We start from the raw sequence: 25,181 nt of genomic DNA, 5'->3' as shown, positions 1-25,181 counted from the left end.
TTTGGAAATGAGAACACTCAGGAGCAGACAATATTCAAATAAAAAGGTAAAGACTTCCCACCAACAGGAGGTGGGAGAAAGCTGAATTTCCCAACATAAGCACTGGCCTCAGTAATGTGTGCTTCTGTAAGAGCTGTTTTCTGTTGCACCAAAAAGGCAGCTTTTGACTGCACAGAGCACAGCGAGGTGAGCAATAACTGGTTCTGCTCTGTGACTTGGAATAGATTTCAGGTGCAGCAGGAGTGATGAGGTCAGATAAGGAGAAACAATCAATTCCCATGCAGAGAAGCTTTACCTTAATTCCCAAACTACTTATGTCCCCCATTTTTTTTCTAACGGCATCCAGAGCACCTCACTTTCACATTTTGTATGCTTTTTGCAAGACAATTATTCTACTTTATTGTTGTTAATATTATATTATTATTATTATTATTATTATTATTATTATTATTATTATTATTATTATTATTATTATTATATTTTTTGTGCTGATTGTCACAGAAAAGTAAGTATACACTTAACAAAAGTCTGCATTTAGGAACTCAATATTCGTTTCACTTACACAGCTTCACACTTCACATTCATTTCATATCTCACATAAATGTCCTTTCTAAATTTGCATCTTCTCTACATAGATATGCATGGAAATGTTCAGATGCATTCCATGAGAATACCAAAAAAATTTTCAATCCCACTAGCTGAAAAGAAATCAGCTGCAGTGTCACAGCTACAGTGCAGGACACTGCCACTGGACTGATTCACAGAGAAGGAAAGGATTTTATCTTATTCCCTGCCTTTGACAGCATCCAACAGGATCTGCACTCCTGTGGAATGAGATGATGGTGATAGTGATATGGATGGGCCCCCTTTCCATTCAGAATCATATGCACTAGAATACAATGAATAACTGCTTTTTATGAGACTGCCTAGTCCTAAACTGACCACCTTTCAAGGAAAACAGATGATGCTTACTTACAATACTATGATGTTTTTAATAGGACACACCCTTTTCAGAGTTGGTCTCCAGCTCCAAGGCAGGATATACCTTTTATCAATTAAAGTAGGGCACCTCTCTTGAGTGTATAACTATTGGCTTGCTGCACATCAGGTAATTAATCCCATTTTGTGGACAATGCTGTGAGTAGGCTGCCAGGGAACCTGTCCTGCAGGAGATGGCGAAAATGAAAGGCACACAGCCACACTGCCCCAGAAGCAACCTCCTATGGCAGAGTACATATTTTGATGTGGATCACTCAGCTTTTGAGCATGGTGCACACTGAGGGGCTGTGTGCTTATTTTTTACCCAGTCTACCTCACAGATATTAATTAGAGGGTTTCAAAACGATTAACAAATATTTACTGTGAATACATGGTCACAACATGACCTATAGTACTGTGGGCACCTCTGAAAGGACAGACAAGCAAAGAGAATTTATTCCCTTCCCGTAGTGCACACGATGTAGGGTGTTCTTGGACTTACGTGTTACAGCTGGACTCATCTAAACAGGCTTATTGCCTTCTAAAGAAGGGATCCTGCTTCCCAGCATAGAGTACTTCTGCTTCAGGCCACTGTCTTCACTTCTTTCCAGATCATGCTCTGGTACTCATCACATAATGAGTTGGTCCAAGTCACTAAACTGCTGTAAAACTATTTCTCTTTTTTTATTGCTGGATTTGTTTTCTGCCAGATTAGTGACCTGAATTGACTCACGGTACAGTAAAATGGAACCAGAGAAGAGGAAAGGGGGGAGCAGGAGCTGGGAGTGCAGAGGTGTGTGTAGATTGGTGAGAGCAGGATCTCCTCTTTAAGTAGCAGTAAAAGTAATAGCAGATCTAGTAACACCTTTATAAACAGGCAAGCAGAGAATTTACTTTTAGATGCTATACTGCTGCAGGACGGTCCTGGAGACAGAGCTGGCTGGTCCTGGGGACAAGATTTGTACCGCAGGGCGTTGTGTTCTGCCTCCACGTTGTGCTGTCATTGAGTGGTTGACAGTGTTGTATAGTTTTTGTGAGTTTACTCCTAGTCTGTATGTCAATTCAGAATTGATTCAAGGCTGGTTTTAAGCCATCCATACAACAGTTATCGACAGAAGAAAGCACTATAGCACACCTTGCATTTATTATTCTGACACTTTAGGAGGAATGTAAATGGTACATCAGTCTCATGCAAGCCTTTGCTGCCTGAAATTTAACTATTTACTTGCTACTCTAAGTACTCTTTGCACTTCAGTAAGAAAACATACTACTAAGAGTAGGCTTTTATCACTCTCTTTAGTCATAAAAGAAACTAAATCCTAATTTCCTTCTTCTTTACACTGGCTTCTGCCTCCTAATAACCCGAGCCTGTAATGAAGGTTCAAAGAAAAAACGGTTTTTCACAATTACTTAGACAGGTCAAAGACATCACTTTCAACTTAAATAAAAATCCAATGAACTTCTGGCACTCTTCACAGCAACTCAAGCAGTATCAATACTATCTATTTTAAAATGATGCATATTCTAATAACAGTTTAAAATGTCAGGACATGTTCACTGGCAGACTGGAGGAGCCTAAGAGCCTCATAGCTGAGCCCAAAGGGAAAGCCTTGTTATGCTCCCAGCTTTTCCTGAGCACTGAGTAGCTCCTCTTTCACCCAAGGACAGTTAACCTGTGAAACTGATCATAAGTTACTTAGTTATTGCAAAGAATTTTACAATTGACATTAAATGAAACTGTTATGACATCTGTTACACTGGGAGACTAATGGAAGCTTTGAAATTTGAAGAAAATAGAAATACTTGAAAGCAATATTAGTCCATCATTTTTGATGTTTTAATCAAGTTCCAGTAGAATAAAAAGAGAGTAAGACATAGGATTGAAGAAAAGAGGTGGAAAAGATGGGAAGAAAAAGGAAGGAACAATGGAAACAGAAACAGAAGGAAAGCACTGCTTGATAGGTAGTTAGCAGGCAACTTGCAAATAGAGATAGTAAAAAATGAATAGGCATTAGTCTACTACTCCAGTTCAGTGAGATACTAAACTCCTCAAGGTCAGCTCAGAACCCAACCTGAATTTTGCTGAATCTATAAATTCTGCAGATCAGAGATCTTTGCTTCCCTCCATTTTAACGTACCCCAATAACATTAATCATTATGCCTCTGGTACATTTCGTAAACATTTGGAGTAATGAATCTATTACGCAAAACACTGTACTATTCTGCTGGAAAGCAACCCCCACTCTGACTTCTAGAGAATGCAACTCATAGTTATGAATGTCGGTAATTTAAACTTCCTCCCACCAGCACATGCAAATGAGTGCAAGTACTGACAAGAGCTGCATTCTGACAGCCCTCATATCCCTGAACATGCTCCTGCAGCCCTTTTGGGGAGCTCACTTACCTCATAGCTCTCTGCCTCATGAGACTGCACAGTGAACAGATCTTTTACCTATTGCTTTCAGTTTACCAAGCACGACAAATTAAAAAAAAAAAAAAATCAAAAAATCTTAAGGACAAGTATGTGAGAAATGAGATAAACTAGGTGATGGTGAACAAAGGTGATGGAAATTAAGATGTCAGCTTTTATCCCTTCTTCTGTTACTGACTTCTGTGGATAGTACAAATGCAATTAGCTCTGTTTTTCGTGATCTCTAAAACAGTAGGAACTGCTGATGATAATTGTGTTTAGGAATTAAATAGTTGAGGGTTTCATGGAAGTGTGTGAAACGTACTTCACAATATACGACTCTCTTAAGCCTCGTTTTCCAATGTCTTGTTCCTTGTGCCAGATGTTCGTATCAGTGTCTCATGAATGGGAACTGAATACAAAGTAAGACGTTTCTGTGGGTTTTATGATTTATGTTATCAAGGAATAGGGGGTCATAGAGCAATACAAAATCAGGCTGAAGATCGCTTCAACAGGACAGCTAATTTATGGCAGCACTAAAATCTCCCTAGACCAGGTGTTCAATATATCTGCCACGCTTACCATTTTTTGCTAAAAGGTAAGGCAATATTTCCTGGTGCAAATAAAACACTTGTTATCTTCAAATCCAATGAGGACTTGGTAGTCCAGCTTGTTTTCTTCGTCTTTGCTTGACACTTCCATGGCTTTGACTGCCACTACTAAGATTCCCTCTGCTTTCTCTTCTTTGGGATGATGACCTCTAGCTCTTGCAAACTTTATCTTGTGCTTTCTTCCTTTCCGATGACTCTTTTCGCTCCCTCCTGGAGCACTCTGTCTGCTTTTGCTTTCCAGAACCCTTTCTCGCAGTGTGGTGCCGAGGCCTCAGCCCGGTATTGCTCCGGCCCTAGGGCCCTCTCCACGCAGAGCAGGTGACAACAGCAGGCGCCTCACGACATACGCCGGCCATTTCACAAGCAGCTGCGATTATTAACGCTATCTATTACGGGTACCTCTCGTAATGCCTACAAAGGCTGCAATCGCCTATTAAACGTAGGCGCAGCTCCGTACTCCTGCCTTACTCCGCAAGGCCGAACCCGCGATCTCCTGGCGGCGGCGCTACCCGGCCAGGGGCAGGGACAGTGACAGGGGCAGGGCCCGGGCAGGGCCGGCCCCCTCCTGGCGCCTTCCCCGCTTCCTCCCGGCCCCGCCTGTTGATGTTTCACTTGCTTTTAATTCCCGGGTCGCAAGATGGAGGCGGCGCTGGGACGTCGGGAGCTGCGGCTGTTGCCGCTGTCGCTGCTGCTGCCGCCTCTGGCCGCCGCTCTGCTGGGCCCGGCCGCGCCGCTGGGACAGGTACCGCCGGGACCAGCCGGTTATCCCTGCCCTGCCACTTTCCCTGCCCCTCTCCCTGTCCCTACCCCTCTCCCTGTTCCTCTTCCTGCCCCTGCCCCGCTCCCTCACAGGGGTGAGCCGGACCCTGCCGCGGGGTGAAAGGGTTTCTTTCCCCTCTCCCTGTGCTGGTTCGCCTGTATAGGGTTCGATGTGCCGTGTGTGACAGGTCTGAGGGGGGAAATGGTTACTTCTGTGCGGTGTGGGTGTGTTTATATTGTGTTTTCAGGCTTGTCCGCCTACATCTCCGTGGTTCAGTGCCGTAGAAGTACGCACTGCGTTAGGTCACACTTGTGCCTAGCCTGCTCGTGAATCCAACCGAGGAAAGGGTTTTGATGTGTTGGTGTATATCTGTAAATACACAGGGCATTGTGTTGCCTGTTTTTCTGTTGCAGTATCTATGCTGTATCTTGGTGACATCAGTTTTAAATTTGGTGGCTTTTTGAAAGAGTGGAAGGAATGTTTTGGGTACTACTTAGGAGAACTTTCCAGTGGGAATAAAAAGATTTGCCACAGAACCAGGTGAGCTCTGACCTGTGGAATTACAGAAGGACTGGGTACTTCTGCCTGAGCTGGAATCGTGATCACAAATATCCTCTGAAATTGTTTTAATTGTGAATCCAAAGTGTAAGATCACAGAGGGAAGAGTTGTGAGGAGTTTGTAGTCAACTTGTGTTGCCAAAGTGAAGTTAACTGTTACCTGACCAAATTTATTATGTCTTTTTTCCTTCCAAAGTTATTTATTTGTTAGTGTAATTTAAGTAAAACATTTCCAAGAAAGCCTGACAGAGGCCCTGCACTGGCACATTCTGTGTTGTGAAGCAGGATTCATTCCTGGCCTTACTTCCTGGTTTCTGCTTCTCTTCATGAACTTTTGAAGAGAGACCTCCTTAGCTCTGATTTCAAAACGGGGATCCGGATCTTCGGACACCTGTAAAAGTGCCTGAATGCCTGAAGTGAGGTGTGCTAAATAGAACAGAGGGAGCTCAGCCTTTGGGTACTTTGCTTATCCCTCTGAGAAGGGGAGTGCTGAATTTGCTGAAAGGCTTATTAAGTGACAGTAATTAAGTGAGAAGTCTGTGTAATACAGACTCTTGCTCACCTTCTACCCAGAAACTGTCACATTTCCACACTGAAACTACAGCTTGGTAGCATTAAAGTTCTCTGTCACTGCTGGCAGTTTTAAAGGACAGGGAGGCACATTTGTGTCTGCTGTCTCTGGATGTGAGCAGGGCACAGGGGTGCCGGGGCAGTCCCACATGAGGCAGCTTGGGCTCAGAGACAGAGCAGGTATGTTCTGGAGTGTGAGTAGGGCCTGGCTTAGGAACTGTGATGCCTTATGGGCACAGCCGTGCTGTTTGTGGGGTTGAGTTTGTCCATTTGTGCCGTACTGCTCAGGTGGTCTTGTGAGCTCATGATTTGCTAGTTTGGAAGTGTCTGCCCTCTTTTAGTTTTATATGGGTCTGGTGGCCTAAGTAAGTGCAGAAAATTTCTTCTAAGAGTCAAAAAGGGACATACAAGTGCTTACTTCAGTGGGTTTTTTTCTTTTTAAATGTTAAATTTAGCAAAATGAAAACTTCTTTTCTCCTGCACTATTTAGTTTCATACATACAGGACCAGTTTTGATGCAAAAGGAGCAGTGTGTCTCGAGAAAATTTTGAGTAGAAGAATCGATTTTTTTGACAGTGAGCTGTTTTTTGGTGGGCTGTTAGGAACAGAAATGCCTAAGGCAGTGGGGATGGGCAGAGTGGGAATGCCGTGTTGTCAAATTGCCTTCAGAAGCCATGAGCTCAGTGGCAGTGGGTGATGGGGTCAGAATAACTGTGTTTCCTCAGGATGGCTTGGGACTGCAGACTGGTTGGGAGCAGGCAGCATCAATGTGTTCAGCTTTGCCTTGGCTGGACTGTGCTCTACAACTCTGTGAACTCACTGCCTGCACTCCACTAACATTCACATTTTGTTAACTCTTCCATGTGGGGATTAAAGCTGGTGTTAAGGTTTACCTCCTTGCTGATGGCAATGGTGTTACAGAAACCATAGAGGAAGAACCTTAAGACACTGGAATAGCATTTTGTAAGGCTGAAATGCTTTTGTTCAGCTTTGGAATGTGAATGCCTCAACTGTTGTGCAATGCTTGTAATTTCTTTAAAAAGCTGTTTTGAAATCTGGACTTTTTTTTTAACATTAGTATGTCTGTTTTGGTTTTTATTTTTCCTCAAAAAATTTGGATATGCAAAACTGGACCAAAAATGGATTGATTTTAGACAAAATTGGGGGTTTGTTGTTGTTGTTTTGGGCTTTTTTTTTTTGCTTTAAAAAAATTCAAGGGAATGATGCAATAAGACAACTGACTTTCACATTGAAGTAACGTTTCTGGTGCAAGGTCAGGAGTAAGGTTTTGTGCTTTAGAATATTTTTTTAATGTGCTGATAGGAATTAGCTAAAACCAGTGCTAACACCATATTATTTGCTTATTCTGTTTACCTCTTGATAATTTAGGCAGCAGAGTTCTTTCTAAATAACGTACTTGCCTACCAGACTTTTTTTTAGTTCAAATCAGTTGCATGGAAGAAAAATGTTTTTATATTATTTGTTGTCTGCAAGAAACCTCTGTTTGAATGAGTTGTTTCACAACAGCAGGAAATAATCTTCACTACCTCAACCATTTGATGCAGTGAGTACAATGTATTTTAATCAAAGAAGAAACTTGTTAATAGCAACATGCTGGAATGTTTCTTCCATTGCTTTATGCCAGTTTCTCTACCAGCAGCCCAGCACATATGAATTTTAGACCTAAAAGAGCTGACATCATCTTCCCATGTATATTTGATTAAATTAAAGCAGTATGATGCAATTGTGTCTCCGTGATATGAGGCTGAGTATTCACCTTTAAAACTCGTGATAAAATATCATAGTAAGAGTTGGTTTAATTGGGAGGATACAAAGGCAGTTAATTCTACTACCACACATAGGAGAAAGGGAAGGATAAGCCATGTTATAATAAGAGTCATTGTAAAACAAGGGAGGAATGAAAATAAGTGTGCTTGTTCAGGAAAGCAAAAGCATCCTGTTAGATTATTATATTAAGAAAGAGTTCAGCTTTAGCTAGTTAAGAAAATATTGGATGTAGTTATCTTACCCTAAATACTGTCATGCAGTTTAATAATGCCATATCTTAATGGAGAAAAATTTGTACTAAAATTTTCTGAAATACAAGGGACAGATTATCGTCCTGCAAACTTGTGAAATTCTAACTTGTCATGTCACACTTTTGCCATGGTTACCTCTCAATTCAGTCATGCCTGATTGCAGTTAAGACTCTACAACATAGTTCTGTTTTGATTCTTATAAAAGAATTATGTGAAGCATGGATCATGGAGCCCCGGATTGCAATATATAATTACACTATTTGGAGCCAGTTGTCCATGTGAGTACCAGGACTCAAGTGGCATGAGATCATGTGGTGGTTTTGTTATCTATTCAGACACTTCCCATAATCTCTTCTCAAATTTAGAAACAGGTTATTGGTTTTGTCTATTTTTGACCTGTTTGGCAACCTGCATTGGACTTTACATTTTTCAGTCACAAACAGGATCTCAGCAGTGCCTGTGCAGTGGCTGTGAGGAGACTGTCTGCCTTTCGAGTCTCTGTACAGCTGGCCATCTTGTAAGGCATTGTGCCATCTGTTCCTAGGGCTGCCCGCTTGGCTTCCCACAGGCCTTGTAGTGCAGAAAGAGCCTTGTTTGGAGAGCCTCAATAGAGAACAGCTGTGCTTTAAGTGGGCCGGCTGCTAGCAGCAGAATCATGATGGGCTTTGTGTGACTGATGCAGCTGTGTAGGACTCAACAGCTAGCCCTTTACTGGGAGAAACTGTCCAGTGCACCCCATCAGGTATTCACTGCCTGTGGATGAAGTTTTTCCATGATTCTTTAATCAGATAATCAGATCTGTTTGAAGTTCCCGAGTGATTGGACCCATCAGCTTTTTCTTTTACAGCATTTTTCTTTTTTAAAAAATTTTCTTAGGTGAACGGTTCTCTGTAGATTTGTGTGGTGTTAGTCTTTGAGAATTAATGAATATTCCCTTTTAACTTATGCCAGATGCTTTATATTCTTTGTTGACATCTTTTCCCCTTCTTGCTCTTCTGCTGCTACTGCGATTATACTGCCCCAGTTAACAGTCCTGGGTTCTGTTGCAGCAGACAGTGAAAGAGAAAAGGATTAGAAAATGATCACTACCTGCTTTACCTCTGCTGATCCAAGCTCAGAAATTCACTAGTTTACTGTACCTGTGCCATCACACTGTTAGTGCTGCTGCCTAGCTGTCCTAGAACAGAATGACTTACCTCTTTGCAGGTTCTGTGACCATTACCACTGTAAATGTCACTGCTGGAGCACTAAAACAGAGATGAGAAATCATAGGAAATGTCTCAGGAGAGATATTTAGATCCTATAAGAGCATTAAGAATGATTGAGCCATTTTTAGTGCAGATTGGAGTTTTGTGTGAAGGCATTTACCAGCACAGGAGGAGACAAGGGGCTGGTGGTATGGAATGAGGTCAATGGTAAGCTGAAAGCACACCCCAATTCTTAGGGACTTGAATTGTTTCTTGGGACTGTCCTTTCATTCTGGCTCTGTCAAAGCACTGCTTTTTAAAATATTCTAGTGAATTCAGAGCCTTTTAAATTACAGGCCTGTCTGAAACTTGCGTGATACTGCATTGTAAGTTACACAATCAAGCTTTACACTCATAGTTGAGGCTTCTCCAGAATTTGACAGTGCGATAGTATGGACTACTGCAGAATTCCCGTGTTCTGCTCTCAGTGGCTTTGTTACTGCAGGATTGGCTTGCTATGCTTTTACAAAATAAGGGATGTGGGGTTACATACCTTTCTTAGTACTGAAGTACATAACCGCAAGACATATCTACAAAGCACTATAAAACGCTTTCTTCCCCTCCACCCTCAGGTTGTGAATTTTATTATGGTAACATAAAAAAAAAATTCCTCTGCTGAAATTAAAGGATGTTTTGTAAGTGTGTGAGTCTTCAGCCCCAGGACTGGAAAGACGGGGATTTGAATTATCACTGGAGCACTTTCTGGCAGTGGCATTTCATCCTGAAAAAGACTGGTACAAGAGCTGTTGGCCTGCAACATCTGTTTCCCTCCCCTTTAGGAGGCATAAACAACGTATGGCTCTTGAGCACTTATCAACATGCAGATATTGAAGGGGTACCAGTCAGGCTTGTGATAACAAGGACAGTGCCATGCATCGCTTCTTCCCTGCTGTGGGTGAAAGTGGATTAGCTGGGATGGTGCTCTGCTCTCCTGCCTAGCTTTTCATTGCATTGGGCATGCCTCTTGTTGTTTTTGCCATCCTGTAGATTTTGTTATGGGGTATGTGTAGGGTCAGGAAGATTGGCCACAGCAGGACCTATTGAGTTTTGAGTGTTACACTGAAGGAGACACCAGTGGGAAGCTATGGGAAGACAGCAGTGTGAAACTCACTTTCACGGAAGGGTTAAGACTGAGCTGGAGCACCGCTATTTTCCGTGGGAAGATAGGAAGAATAGTGAACAACCTGTCATAAATTGCAAAATGAAAGCATATGACAACTGAGTAGAATGGATGTACAGGATATGGGAAGATATCAGTAGAATTTGTTGGATCTGGATGTGAACAGACTAATCTCAGGAATGGCAACAGTATGAGTTCTCTGCTGTGTGTGAACACAAAATTGCTGTAGGGGAATATTGATCATTGCTCTGAGTTACTGAGTAGCTTTATGAACCTGTACCATTAAGGAGGTGCATCACCTTCACTGAGATGATGCTGAGGACAGACGTCTCCCAAGGAGATGCTGCAAGGTCAGACAAAGGCAGTCTGATAATCTGTGTCCATCAGAACAAGGAGCCCAGCTCATTCTTCCCAGCTGTGTTCTTGTATCTCTTGTGCTTGCCCAGCTCTTCCTTGCTTCTTACATCTGACTGGAAAATGGTCTGGCAGAAAAGGGAAAGTTTTTGTGCCCATTTAATGAGCTAAATTACCTCACTGACTTGGGATGGATGAGAGGGAAGGATGATGTGCAGGAGAGAGCTGCACTCTCTTTTTCAGTGGCAGAGACAGCAAGTGGTTAAACTGTCTTATTTGTCTGCACCTTACGATCTGATTTTTCAGCATTTGACAGCAAAATCCACTGAAATATTTTATTTCTTAAACATGTAACATGCTCTTCAAGTGAAAGTTTTAAGTATGTTCTGGAATTCATAACAGTTCTTGTGGATACTGTGTCAACAGAGCTGACAACTGTTTTGAAGGAAGTTAATCATTGTATGTATAGCTAACTTTGTACATTTAACAGTCAATTGTTGAGCATATCTAGCTTCCTTCATGCCTTTCAAATAAAGCATTTGATTAAAAAAAAGGAGGGGATTTTCCTATTTTTTGTCAGTCGTTTCCTTTTTCTTGTAATCTCAGTAAGTCCCTTTGTAGATGTCGAAAAAAGATTGTGAAATGCTTTCTGTGTAAAAAAGCCTCAGATATAATTTGTGGCTTTAAAAACGAAGGACTGTTAAGACTGCCTGGAAAATCTATCTTTTGTGCCCTTTGAATTCCCAGAAAACAGAAAAACCTAGGAAGTGATGCCACAAAGTTTTGGTAATCTGTTAAACAGTTTGAGAGTGTAAAAGACTGACAGTTGTGAATGCTAAGAGATCTAAAAGTTTGGTGGATTTTTATTTTATTATTAATATACACAATTCTTAAAATATGAGAATGAAGTGGTTTGAGGAAATTACAGGAAGACAGGATACAATGTATCCTATGTTTACACTGTTAAGCCAGTTTATATTTTCAGTTACAGGCTTCACTTGTCTGACTAATTTGGTAATTTTCATTTCCTTTGAATAGCTGGATTTAAGTTTTGAAGAAAAGTCAGTATAAAAACCTGTTTCATAGAAGAGGCATTGAGGAAGAGATTTCTCTTTGGTTTAGTGGCCAGATAGTTTTACTACTGATATGCCAAATAGGTCTAAAGTATTTCCAAGTCACTTTGAACCAAAAGGTTATCTGTGTTAGGTTTTAAACCATTCTTCTCATGATGCCAGATTCCAGCTGAATTGGACTTGGAGGTTGTTTTTCAGTTTTTGACTGTTCTGGCTACTTGAGTATGCTCAATAACACCCATTATTTCAATGATTTTTTGACACTATAGTCGCGTTTCAGAAGTTTTCTGCTCATGAACTGGGACTGTATTATGTTAGGTATTGTATATTTCACATATTTGCAGGCTGAAAATCTAGTGTTGTGTAAAAATAATAAATGAAAAGTCTTTCAATGTATTTACATTTTATTTATTTTAAATTCTCAGCATGTTCAATTTTTTATTGAGACATGACTCACTTTTTAACTGTTGGTTGCGAAACAATTACTTAACTACAGAGCTAAAGAAGATACTGAAGGTATGGAGACATTTTCCAGAGGTTGGGAAAGACCTCTAAGAGCAAGTCCAGCCTTTGACCACCACCCAGTTAACTTGACCATATCACTATGTCCAGGTGTTCATGAAATAAAGTTATATTTATTTAAGGTTCCCACAAACCAAATATGGAGCTTAACATTATTTTTGAAGAATTGTCTGAGGAAAGCAGTGTGGCAGTCATTACTTTTATCTATGTGCAAGCAAGATTTGAATTTTGTGTGTCATTTTTTTCAGGGACAGACTTGGGAGATTTAATGTCCCATTTGCAAAGCAGCCCCTGAAATTACAATGGAGAAGTGAGAGGACAGAATGAGTGATTCAATAAATTACAGCAATTAGGGTTTGAAAGAAAGAAGCAAATCCCCATTTTCTGTGAGTTTGAGGTGTCCCATGAGGCATAAATTGGGAATCATAACCAAAGAAACGAGATTTCTGCTGACAAAACTAAATGTTTTTTACTATAGACTAACATGTATTAAACTTCATTTTGAAGACTAATTGGAGTGCTTAAAACAACATTTAGAGAATCTGATTTTTACCTTTTGCAGTGTGTTATTTTTTGGCTAATATGAGAGACTTCCATTATATCCTTGTGAAACAATTGATTATTATTATTTTATCACAAAAAAACACGAACTATACATAGCGGGATGCAGATGTCATTCTTTCTCATCAATCCTCTTTATTAAAAAGAGAGGTGAAGAAACCAGACTAATCCTTACATGAAACAAGAAAACATATTCCTTTTCCTTCAGTGTGCTGGATAGAAAGCTTGGGAATGTACTCTGGGGTTAATATAAAATCATTCTGCCAGGATAGTACACGAAAGTTGCGTGCAGTGGCTCATGTGTTTTCTCAAACTTACGTCTCTTCTCACTGTTTTTTTTTCCAGGAAGCAATCAGAGTTGGTGTTACGATGCTGAACACCAGTGGAGAAGTTCACAAAGGACAGGTTTGTCCGGTTTTTTGTTTATTCAGTGAATTGATATGCAGTGAAAGAAAGTCTGCAGCAGCTGCAAGTATAACCTTTATTCTGACATCAGTCAGTATGGAGTGTGTTCCTCTGAGAGCAGAATTGCAGCACAGGGGCAGGAAACATACACTCATTCTGGCTGTCTTTCTTTCAGGTTCTTTTTAATATCACCTATGTTAATGGACAGGTCTATCTAAATGACTTTCCCATGAAAAGCGGGGTTGCCCACGTAACTTGTCAAACAATAATATGTGAGTATTCTCTTTTTTTTTTTTTTTTTTTTTCTTTTTTTAAATTTTACTCCCTCCCCTGAGGTATTTGGCTTCCCTGTTGTCTAGTAACCAAAGCTCACAATGGCTATGTGTTCTACATTTTGTTAACCAGAGCATTGTGGAAGCAAAACATTTCCCAAGGTAGGACAATTTTGATATTAAAATTGATCAAAAAAATCTTACCGCCTTCATCACAAGTCAGATTAACAGGCTTGTGAGTAAATGGTCTAATCTGAAATCCAGACACTGCCCATATTTTCAAAAGAATGTTTTGCACTACAAGCTAGACAATGTAAACAGAAGGATGCAACTCCACCCTGCTAATGGCTGTGTCCCTAGGTTGGTTGGCATATAGCCAGAAGGAGATTCAATAAGAAAAGTATGAATTGTTGTTAGGAAGATCTTTTAATGATATCACTTCTGTGTCTATTGGACAAACGAGTTTCTGCTGGATAGGATATTATAGCACAAATACTGCACGGCTGCTAGGGTCCTGCAGAAGTAAATGACTTCAAATTGTCTTGAACCTGCTGTTTTTCCACTGATTCAATGCTACATTTTTTGTGAAAAAACAGAAAGTACTGCAATGTTTTTGGAGATTCACAGAGCGTACTGTAAATTAATTAAACAAGGACCATTAAGCTTATTTGATTTAAGCTTCTGTTGTATTGAGAACAATCTTCTGCTGCATGAGATGCAGTCAGTCTCTAGGTTGGTATCTGAGGTCATCCTCATCAGGCACTTACAGAATACTAACACTTTTTCAAATTGCTTCTCAGAGCTATGACCTTTTTGCTTGAACCCTTCTTTCCCAAGCATGATCAATTATTAATTTGACAGTACTTATTTTCTGGAGAGGGAGAACAGTAATCAGTTTCTCTTTTTCTGGTACAAAACCATGGCAAAATGTAATTTACTTGCAAAATAACGTACTCCAGAAAAATAGATATGATTTTATTGACTAATTCTGAGAGTTCCTGAGCATTTTTCTATAGTTCCTGTTAATTTCCCAAATCATAGTTAGAGCACTTGCAGTGACTAGTTTTGAATCTGAAACAGTGAGGAAAATACTTACTTGACCTGGGAACTAGAAACCTAGAACTCTTTATTTCCATGTTTGGGTCTGAGTCCCCAGTACAGTACCTCTCTCTGTTACCTGTAATATAATGTTTCTACTATTTACTTACTAAATTATTGACAACAGATTCAGGTGTTGTTTGTAAAATGCTAAAGAAATATCAAGATACTTACTAATAGAGGGAGGAAATACTCCTGAGTGTATATGAAAACAAAACTTGACCTTAGTAATCACGCTTTTGAATATTAGAGGCCATGTACTCTGACATCGTTGTCAGATCATTCTTGGCACCTACATCTCCACTTGAAGTTCCCCCAGATGTCAGTTTTGGAAGTGTATCTGTCACTTCTGTGAATGTGGAGGTGGTTGAACAGCCTGACAAAGGGTAAAAGCTGGGAACACAGGGAGCTTCAGCTGCCTGGCATCTTAAAAGCTTTGGGCCTTTAATGCGTGCTTGCTGCTCCAAGTCAGAAAACATTTCAGCAACCAGGTTAGTGCCCTGCCTCGCACCTGTAAGGAACTTTCTTTCTGCCACTTATTTTGGCAATGGAAGACATTACTAAATTGTGCCATAAAGTATTTTTCTGTATTTTACATAAGAAAAATAGCTTTATGAGGACAGGGATTACAGCATAAAATTAGTGGACACACTGAGTAGTTACTGTGTGACTGAGAGACCCAAATTGAGCCTTATCCCACATCATCTGGCAGGCTCAGCACTGCAAGTGACACACATAGCACCAGTGACTGATCAGCAGGGATGGTTTGGTCTCAGTTCATGTCCCTTAGTATCTGCATGCTGGAGAGATCCCTCACCTCCACTCTTGTGCTTCTCCAAGACTTCAGTTCTAGCATGGCCTCACCTGAAGCAGACGTGGTGTAATTGGGAGAAGGAGACTAAGGCTGTGCAGAAACAGCCAGGGTAGAAAGGCAGTTCTGTGTGTACTTGTAGAATATTAAATTGTTGAAATAGCTGAAAGCTTTTGGGTAGGAAAAGAGGTTGAGGTGTCACCAGTCACATGTGAAAACAGAGAGGGGGACTGAAAAATATGTAGGAGGGAACTGGCACTCATCTTGAGCAGGAGATGCAGTGTGCCTGGAAAAGAGCATATTTTTTTTCTGTTATCAGAGGAAGGGGAATGTTGTGCAAACCAAGATGTTTACACAGGTGGCTGGCTAGGCTGTGGCAATTACTTCTATGAGCTCCTTTGGACAACTGAAATAAGAATGCAGCAATAACCAAGCCAAAGAGCTCTGCTTAGAGTGCTTAAATGTAAACCTCAAAGGCAGAGGTGCAACACTGTTTGCAGGCTCCTTGAGTCAGGGGATTGTACAGCTCTGCTTTGTTATGAGACCTGCTCTGAGTCTGATTTGGTGACATACTGGTAAAAAAAAATCACGATATCTGTTTTAGCTGTTGCAGAGATTAGTACTGGTTGTGAAAGGAGTTACTGGAAGTGTTAAGGACATCAGCATAGTGCAGATGTTCTGTTGTGCTCTTCTGGCATCTCTGGTTTGATGCTAGTGGTACTCTGACTTCTCCATTCAGGTGCTGCATGTGCAAAGGCATCTATGTCAGAGTTGCACCTGTTTTCTCTGTGGCAGGGTACTGCTTTGTGGTTGAGGTGGTTTCTCTTTGAAAATCATGACATTGTGTGTTAACAGTGGAGAACAGAAGCTTGGATAACTTACCAGATCAGCAGCGCCTCGGAACTGTCCGTGTCCGCATCATGGTTCACGAGTGGCCTTTGGCATCCACTTCTGATTTGCAGCTGATTGTCATTCAGGAAGAAGTGACAGAAATTGATGGAAAACAGGTAAAGAAAAAAAATCCCTGCTACAACATTCTGCTTGTTTTTAATTTAGGAGAGGCAAGTAGTTCCCAAGGATTAAAAGGTTTACATGTATCTGGCTGGTGATTACAACATGAAGTTGTTAACTTCATATATTTAATGTTAACTAACACAGTACTGAGGGAGATAACACAAGAGTTGGCAACATAGTGGGGGTGTTTAATGAGGAAACTTCAAGTTTGAATGCTTCTATTCATATTTTAATAATTATTTACTCTATTACATGCACTTTGAATAAGTGAACTTGTGCAAGCAAAGCCAGAGAGTTGATTTATAAAATAATGTACAAAACAAACAAAAGGGGCATGGGCTCATTCTGCATCTTGAGGTTTTCCCCATTGTTTATTCCAAGCTAACAAAAGGTTTCAAGCAGGTAGCATGGGGAAGAGCTTGCATCAGGAAACTTACAGCAAGTGGGCGTATTGTGAAAGCCCACTACACCTGAGAGCTTAGCCTTAGAAGACTACATGTAAGATCATTTTAATCTTGATAATGAACATGGATTTTGAGATAAGCAAGCACCTCCATCCCTCCAGTTCTAACTGTATTTGCACAAATAGCAGGCAGTGTGAGGGGTTGCAATTCTAGCTGAGATTGAAATGTGAAGAACTGAGTTCTCAAAATCACCTGTATGGTGTAGTTGATACACTAACCAAAGAGATTCTGTAGAAAAGATCAAGCTGCTGAAGCCAGCAAGTGCTTTATTTCTGTGTCATATTTCTGTTTCTGCACGTCTGCATCTTACATGTGGTCAGGCTTTTTTGAAGCTGGTTTGTGTTCTGCTGCCTTTTTCTTTTTTTAAAGGATAATGATGATAATACCATTGATTCTTGATTAATTGCATGGTCAGCATGTAGTATTTTTTACAGGGATCTGTATCATGTCAGAATCTAACTCTTAGTGAAAAGCCCCACTGAGAGGTCTGTGGCTTTTCCAATGAGATCTTTATCCCACTGATAATAGCCTAAGATAGCATGATTTGATTCAGTTGTTACACAACAGTGGCATTGTATTTCAGGCCTCAAACTAGACATCACAATGCATTTCACATTTTCATAGGAGCTTAGTAAAAACAACCAGGAAGCTAATACTGTTTCCTTGATTGTTCCTTTAAATCAAAAGCAGTCTCACATAAGCACAGTAGAGGAGCAGAATCACCTCCCTCAGCCTTTTGCCCACACTGCTTTTGATGCAGCCCCAGGACAGAGTTTGCTTTCTGGAATGTGAGTGCACATTGCCAGGTCAGTGTTGAGCTTTTCATCCACCAACACTCAAAGTCCTCTCTAAGGCTGCTCTTTATCCATTTGCTGCCTAGCCTGTACTTGTGCTTGGAACTGCCCCAACCCGGGGGCACCTTGCACTTGGCCTTGTTGAACTTCATGAGGGGTTCATCTCTCAGGCCTGTTCAGCTGCTTCTGGATGGCATCTCTTCCCTTCAGCAGGCTGACCACATGGTATCATCAACAAACTTTTTGGGGGTGCACTCAGTCTCACTGTCCATGCTGCCAGCAAAGTTGTTAAACAGCAGCAGTGCAAATACCCATTCCTGAGGACACCACTTGTCACTGATGTCCACTTGGATATGGAGCCATTGACAGCAACTTTCTAGAGTGCAACCATCCAGCCAATGCCTTATCCACTGCCTGGTCCATCTGTCAAGTGCACGTCTCTTGTTTGGAAACAAGGATGTCAAGCTGTCAAATGCTGCGACACCTGGCTTTCAGTTGTTGAAAACAAGCAATGTTCCTGCAAAAGCTGAAGTGTCAGTCTTGCTTCAGCAACGCTTTTAATGTTTGCAAGTGCTTTCACTACATACCCGAGTTTTCCATGCCCTAAAATGCCTCCCTGCAAAAGGATAGTGATGTGCTATATAAGATTTGGTTAAGAGCCAATGGATTGACTACCATATGCTTTGGTAGGGAGAGAGACCCAGTCTGTTCAGCATATTTTCTGATGTGGTATGGTCTACTGAAGTGTGATATGTGAAAACAAAGAATACTAATTCGTGTTATAACAGCCCTCTGTGTACATCTTAGTGGCCTGGAGTTTTCTGGGTGTCCTCTGCCAGCCTGCTTCAGTCTTGCTTTAAACTCAATAATATCATGTTTGCATCTTTTGTAGGTTCAGCAGGAAGAAGTAACAGAAGTAGATATTTTAGTAAAGGACCTGAGAGTACTTAGACATTCCAGCTACACTGTGCCTTTGAAAGAGAGCATGCTGTATTCCACGCCAAGGGACAACGACGTGTTATTTACACTGCCCAACCTCTCAGGAAAAGGTATCTCAGCTGTTAATTAGTATTTTCATCCCTATTAGATGTACTGCTTTACAGGGTAAGAGAGCATCATTTATCCTTTGTTTTACATAGCAAAAGAGTTTCTTCATTAAGAGGGTTTTCTTGTATATGTCTTAGTTTTTTTGGTTTTTTTTAACACCTAAATTCAACTCTTTATATTAGGTTTTTATTTGTTTGTTTTCAAATCTGTTCTCCTTTGAAGTACTTGATACTTGGCAGTCTGCAATCCAGACATCTGACAGGAATAGATTTCTCTCTCAGATCTGCAATAGAAGTTTCTCTACAGCTCCCCGTTTTTCCAGAGAATGAAAGAGAACTGTAGAGGAAATACCTGTCTGGGTCAATTCCAAACCACAGAACAGTTTTTTGTTATTAAACTTGAATAACTTAAAAGCAGTATAAGTTATTTGATGCCTTAATTTTATTTCTGTTTTGTTTAATCAAAAACTGTCAAGGATTTAATTGGAGTAGAGTATTTTGATCTAGTCCATCACCTTTTAGTCTGATGACAGCTGAAATTTACAGCTAAGGCCATAGCTAAAGGCAGCACTGTAACACTGTTTCTGCTTCTTATCAAGTTCACTACTCAAGTAAAAAAAAAAAAGCCTTCTGTGTTCTTGCTGTAAATGTGTGAGAACTGTACCCTCTGTAGAGAAACACAGCATGTCTTTATTTTCCTGCAGAGTGAGCCAAACAAAAAGCAAACTCTCCACTAAATGTAGCTTTTCTTCTTCAGATATTCAAGATCCTCTGCAAACTACCAGTCAGTACCTCATCCAGCAGGTAGAAACTACAGTGGATGAAGAGACATTACCTGGCAAGTTACCAGAGACCCCTCTTAGGATAGAACCTCCATCTTCTTACAAGGTGCTTTTGTTGTTTGTTTGCTTATTTTAATTATTAGTATAATTATTACTATATAAATACAATTATTTAGTAAGACCAGTGGATTTCTGCAGATAAACAAACCCCAAGTAAACCAAAAAATGCCCCCTCCTAAATAACCATTCAGCAGTGACAAGTCCAGTAGGAATGCATTGGGCTTCTAAATCTTGCTATGTTCTGACTACACAGGTACTTCATGATAGTCACTTGTGATATTTACATTATCCTGAGCTAAGCGTTTATGACGATTTCAAATACTGCTTAGCTTTAAATTCCACCATTTTCTCCTGACTCTGCTGAAGTTCTTACCCCTCTGAGAAATGGACCACTGGTCTCACCTGCTGTAGGAAACACAGTAACAGCTGGAGAAGTATCAGTTCCAGCTTAGGCAAGGATGGGTTTCATGGCCTCCTCTGTGGCCAACTCACAGTTAGAACCCACTGTCAGCTTTGTTAAAACAGACACTATTTTCCAAAAAGGCCTTTAATGAACAGATAAGTAAACCACTTGTTTCAAACTTTGAACAATAAAGGTATCTGAGCCACCAGTGAATCCCATCATGCTTTTATGTGTAAGTAAAATTATCACCATGTAATGTGATTTATCAGTAGCTAAAAAAAACCCCAAAAACCCAGCAGTTGCTTTGTTTTACAATCTTTATATTTTTACCTGTTTTGTAGGTGATGTGCCAGTGGGTAGAAGACTTGAGAAAAGGATTGTGCAGATTCTGGTTTCAATCTTTACCCATCTTGTTTAGTTTCATGGAAGTTGTTGTTGTTGGAATTGTTGGAGCAACGCTTATTATCAAAGTGTTAAAGGTGATTCTCCCTTCCTGTGAAAATAAGTAAGTAATTTTTATAATTCTTTTTTTGCTCTGATGAAGGCAAAATATTGACTAAAAGAATCTTCCAAGAAGCAGGTGCATTCTGTAGGATAATGGTAGCAAGAATTTAATGAGAAAGCTACTGGTAACTCTCCATTCCAAGTGCACTTCTGACACATAGGCATTTCACAGAGAAGTGGGAAAGTATTTCATTGGACATGTCTTTAGCTGAGCTGTCATACTGCCAAATTTTTATCAAGTCTTCTGAGGACTACATTATGAGATGCTATTAGCATAGTTCCAATAAAGGAGGGTAGAAACTAGGGCTAAACAATTCCAACATCTCCAGATCTTTTCCTACTCCTACCATGTTGTAGTTTTGCAGTAGTTCTGAAAGGCCTCAAATTTGGCTTCACAAATTTGCGTGGGAATTCTCCAAGGGGGACCTACTTCTGTAGGCAGCTTCCAAGCCAAAATGACTGGTGCTGGCATAGGTGGCAAGAGGTGACAAATAAAGCTGATTGCCTGCAAGGGCTGTGTCCACTCGCTGTGTTCCCAGCAACACTAACATTTTTCGGGAAAGCAAGGTCTCAGAACAAGGGGCAGAAAGATGAATTAGTAACTGCAGGTAATAAATCACTGTAGATTTAGTGCTGGAATGGGCAGACACCTGCACTTTACAGCAACTTTAGGCAGCTCTGGAAGAGCTGTCCCTTGGAACTTTATGTTCTTTGGGAAGCAACTGACAGCGCAGTGTGCTTCATCAGTTCCAAGCACAGCTGATATCTCAAATGCAGCTGATCAGCTGTGTCTCTGAATGGCCCTGCATGCAGTCAATTTATGTGTACTCCCAGGGGAGGGGCCTTGGTCCTGCTGACAAACCAGGAAAGTGGAGGGTTGGAAGATCAGGGAGGTTGGAAACTGCAGTGACAAAAGAGGCAGTGCTTCCCCTGGCATTTCACACAGTGTGCTGTTAGATAGGAAGGCTTCCCTGGTTAGAGCAGAAACAGTGGAGAAGCACTTTGTACTTTCCCCAGCAGTAAGTAGCTTACCACTGGCAGTAAGTAGCTTATCACTGCCAGGTATGAAACTGAGCTAAGTAGAACTGGGAAGAAAATTCTAATCCAAACAAAAGGTTCAGCAAAGTGGATGGTGGCCTGTCCATAGCAGGGGTCAGGATGGAGCACAGAAACCAGCTTGCAGTATGTTGAGGAACATGGGGCTTACTCATGCCTTGTTAGAGTGTATAAAAAAATTGAATCGCCTCCTCCACTTTAAAAATACAAACCAACCAGACAAGAAAACCCCAAAAAACCAGCCTCTAAACCACACAGTTATTTATTGCTACCTGTGTAAAGCAGTCCTCTAAAGAATGGTAAAGGTTTAACTCAGGATTGTAAACCAGTAAGAATGAGCAGAGCACCTCATCTGGCAAATGACAGTGGCAGATGTGAGTTGGGACCACATTTGAAGTCTTTAATGCCCTTCTACGTTACACTGATAAAACTGGAGGTTCTTGCTGAATCCTGGAGAATCAGCTGTAGGTCCTGACAGCAATTGGATTTAGGCTACTGTGAAACTGAGCAGATGGAGCCTACACTGCTGACATTTCAGATGTAGAAACTGGGCAAAGGGAGCTCTCAGAAACCACAGCCAGTACAATTTGGAAGCATTTTTCATTGCAAGTTCATGTAAAAGATATTATGAGAGTAATACTTAGTTGATGCATTGATTTAAACTAAGTTTGGGGAGTTAAAGAATAAGTCTAATTTTTAGAACACAGAATCGTTTTGTGTATTGTTTTCTAATGCCAGGTAACCTTACCTTTCAGAGGCATCCTTCTCCTGGATCAAGTCAGCTTTGTACCTGTAACTACCATCAGCCTGCCTTCAGACCTTTCAGACAAGAAAAATAATTTAGATGAGAAAGCATGTACTTAAAATCGTATTTACTTTGGAGTTACTGGTTTTTAAAAACACTTTTAGTTGATCTGATATTTGGCACCTGATCTTAATACCTTGGTTTTTTCCTACTAAGAAAACTAAGTCAGTTGATTAATTGATAAAGAGCCACTCAGGCCGAGGCCCAAAGCTGACTTCCTTGTGCCTCTCCATAAACAAGCAGCCTTTTCAGAAGCTTCAAAGTAGAACAGCTGCCTTTTCAGAAGCTTCAAAAATAGAGCAGCTTTCCACCCTGAGGGCTACCATTGGTTTTAACTTCTGTGAAGTCACTTTTCCACACCTCAGACAGGATGCTGGCTGCCTTCATGTCCATAAATGAAGTCAGCTGTCCTGACTAACAAGATGATGAAATTCAGGGTGTCCTTAAATCCACAGATAGCATTCTTCATAAAAAGATGAGGAAATGTTGCAAACAGCAGCTGTGCCTGCAAACCTAAGCAAAGCTGCCCCACCTGGTGCCAGGTCTCATACAAGTGTGTCTTGCAAAGAAGATACCACTACCAAACACTTGTTTTACTCAAAAGATCTGACATTTTATATATGCAAAACAAAAATTTGAACAGCAGATTTATATTTCAAGCACTTTACATATTTATGGTCCCTTCCACTCATAAAAATTGTTAGCAGTTGTAACCAGCTTGCTTTTTGTATCTGTGACAGCAGTACTCTATGAAGTCCCAAAAGAGAAAAGGAAATTCCATTAAATTCTACAGAAATACTGGCTTACTGTTGCTGAGTAGGCCCAGTCTACTCCTGCCAGTTTGTACTGTTAACATTTTTCAAATAAACATTTAAGTTGTTTATTAGAGTGTGTTCACGTGTGCATTTATATAGTTCATGAAAGAGCAGTTGGTCAAACATTACAGACTCTGGGCATTATCTGTTTCTTAACTTTTCATTGTTCTTACTTACAAAAATTTTTGTCAAAAGAATGAATAGGAAAAAAGCCCTCAGAACTCTAACTACTCGGCACTAGACTGACCAGTTATCTTCTGAATGATCAGAATTACCCGTGTTCAGCTGGAGTTGTTAGAGTGAGAAACAAAAGCTGGGATTCCCCCCTTCTCCTGCCCTAAGGAAACATTATCGTTAGTTTAATGAGATCCAGGTTACTCAGACGCTGGTCATTACAGCTGGTCTGTGACAGGAACAACTCTCATCGTCTCAGTGAATTGAAAGCACTGCAGTGATAAAAGGAACATTTCTAACACTGACTTGGTCTTGCAAAAAAAACCAAACCAGACTTCACCACCCAGCCGTGTGCTGTGGTACACACCACACCAGCTCAAGGTAATGGGGACGCTGCTCAAGCTTCCCCTTGTTTTTTAATTTTATTTTTTGTTCTGGTACCTTGTGGGTGGCAAAGAGATTGCAAGGATTAGCACAGGAAGGGTGACTGCACAGAGAAGAGCAAGTCTTCAAACAGGTGTAGACAAACTTCTCTGTACATGGGTAGTCCCTGGCCCTCCATTAGTGTAGTTCAAGAAGAAGTGATGTACAAGGCTGAAGTTAGTTTCCTCTGGAAAAAAAATAGGATGGACAAGAAACACAATAGTTCTCCCTTAGTGCACAAGCACAGTAGGAATTACACTGCAGATGGAAACTCAGCAGCTGTGTGCATATGCTCTTTGCATCCCTCCTGATGAAACTGGAAACCAAGCACCTGCAAAAGCCACAAGGAGATTTAGCTGTTCTAAACAGCTGCAAAAAGTGCATGGTTAAGCCTGAAAGTGTTGATACTGCTTCATAACTTGGCTGATTTCTGCGAAGTTACAAAGCAGGAAAGAAGTATCACCATCAGGTTAAAGAAATTCTAAAAATAGTGCAGGACTTGAACACATTAACTGCCAGTTTTTGCTGCTTCAAGGAGCTGGAGTTATCAAGTCTTTAAAAAGTTAAAGCTTTTGTGTTTCTGCTTTAGCATGCACATGATCATCCCAACTAACAAGTCTCATGCCTTTCAGAAGAGTGCTACTCTGAGCTGGCACCATTCTGAACTATTTTGTAAATCGATTAAAAAAACTGCCTCATCAAACTAAGATGGTAAGGAAAGGGCAACTGTCCTGCATGCCAGTCATGGCAGGTCTCATTCTTCTAGGACATGAACTGATCAGGATACATGTGCCCTCTAGGGGAAGGTGTGTGGGAGGGACTGGGAACTGAAAAAAAAAAACCAAAAACCAAAAACCACACCAAAACCTATCTACGCAAAAAATTCCCTGGTGGGGTAGTTGTAGGTCTGTAGAAACAGCAACATGATCTCCTCACAAGCACCTCACTGCAGTCCTTCTTGCCCTCAGAACTGTGTATCACTCACTACACTGTGTGTTCCAAACCAAAATGAACCTCTGAGCTACAAATTCAGCCTCTATCAGCTTTTCTTTCCTGTACTATGCATTACAGAGATGTTCATTCAGAGTGAACAGGGCTAGTTGAGTGCTAAGCTACCGCTTTTAAGTTGAAGTTTACTTTAGGAGACTTTATCTCAAACTACATCACTTAGACTAATGGCTCCTTCATGGACTGCTGCCAAGGACCAAAGCTTGTCTATTCTCCCTTCTTATGTGGGAGACAGATTAAGTATTCTGGTTTGTTTGCAGTGAATAATGAGAAGACATCTCCTGCAACAACAGCTGACAGCTACACTCTCATCTTTACATACAAAATAAAGAGTACCCACATCTTGAAAATATTGCGTATTTTTATTAACTCTGACACATGAGACTACCTGAAAATAGTAAACTGGTCTTCCATTCTGGAAATGAAAGTCTATAAATGTACTCA

General features: G+C 40.7%; 1 protein-coding gene and 1 long non-coding RNA gene across 4 annotated transcripts; one reads left to right on the top strand and one right to left on the bottom strand.

Moving 5' to 3' along the window:
- Window positions 1-1,638: 1,638 nt before the first annotated feature.
- On the bottom strand, window positions 1,639-4,508 carry LOC148224363 (uncharacterized). The gene is made up of 2 exons (XR_015802474.1): window positions 3,971-4,508; window positions 1,639-2,651 (listed from the first exon to the last, which is right to left on the bottom strand). It is a non-coding gene; the product is annotated as an uncharacterized LOC148224363 (long non-coding RNA).
- On the top strand, window positions 4,254-23,203 carry GINM1 (glycosylated integral membrane protein 1). Of its 3 annotated transcripts, none has more exons than XM_014874192.2 (8): window positions 4,254-4,741; window positions 13,149-13,208; window positions 13,384-13,480; window positions 16,245-16,396; window positions 18,554-18,710; window positions 19,465-19,595; window positions 20,294-20,457; window positions 22,268-23,203. In XM_014874192.2, the coding sequence occupies exons 1-8, from the start codon at window positions 4,637-4,639 to the stop codon at window positions 22,374-22,376; spliced, it is 975 nt and encodes a 324-aa protein (XP_014729678.1). In that variant the 5' UTR covers window positions 4,254-4,636; the 3' UTR covers window positions 22,377-23,203. The 3 variants fall into 3 exon arrangements, with proteins under 3 accessions (XP_014729678.1, XP_088017873.1, XP_088017872.1); XM_088161747.1 differs by lacking the exon at window positions 4,254-4,741 and adding an exon at window positions 12,490-12,628; XM_088161746.1 differs by lacking the exon at window positions 4,254-4,741 and having other exon boundaries at window positions 12,915-13,208.
- The last annotated feature ends 1,978 nt before the right edge of the window (window positions 23,204-25,181 follow it).

This window comes from Sturnus vulgaris, chromosome 3, assembly GCF_052056855.1.
Source record: "Sturnus vulgaris isolate bStuVul1 chromosome 3, bStuVul1.hap1, whole genome shotgun sequence".
Taxonomy (NCBI): domain Eukaryota; kingdom Metazoa; phylum Chordata; class Aves; order Passeriformes; family Sturnidae; genus Sturnus; species Sturnus vulgaris.
Note: the sequence above shows the minus strand (reverse complement) of the source record. Positions and strands in the feature narration are given on the sequence as shown.

What these genes read in the sequence shown, in the direction of transcription:
- GINM1 (XM_088161746.1), top strand. Translation starts at nt 13,035, where the DNA reads ATGTACTCTGGGGTTAATATAAAATCATTCTGCCAGGATAGTACACGA. An exon ending in GCCCAACCTCTCAGGAAAAG is followed by an intron (nt 18,711 to 19,464) that starts GTATCTCAGCTG and finishes TTTCTTCTTCAG; the next exon opens with ATATTCAAGATCCTCTGCAA. An exon ending in CTCCCTTCCTGTGAAAATAA is followed by an intron (nt 20,458 to 22,267) that starts GTAAGTAATTTT and finishes CTTACCTTTCAG; the next exon opens with AGGCATCCTTCTCCTGGATC.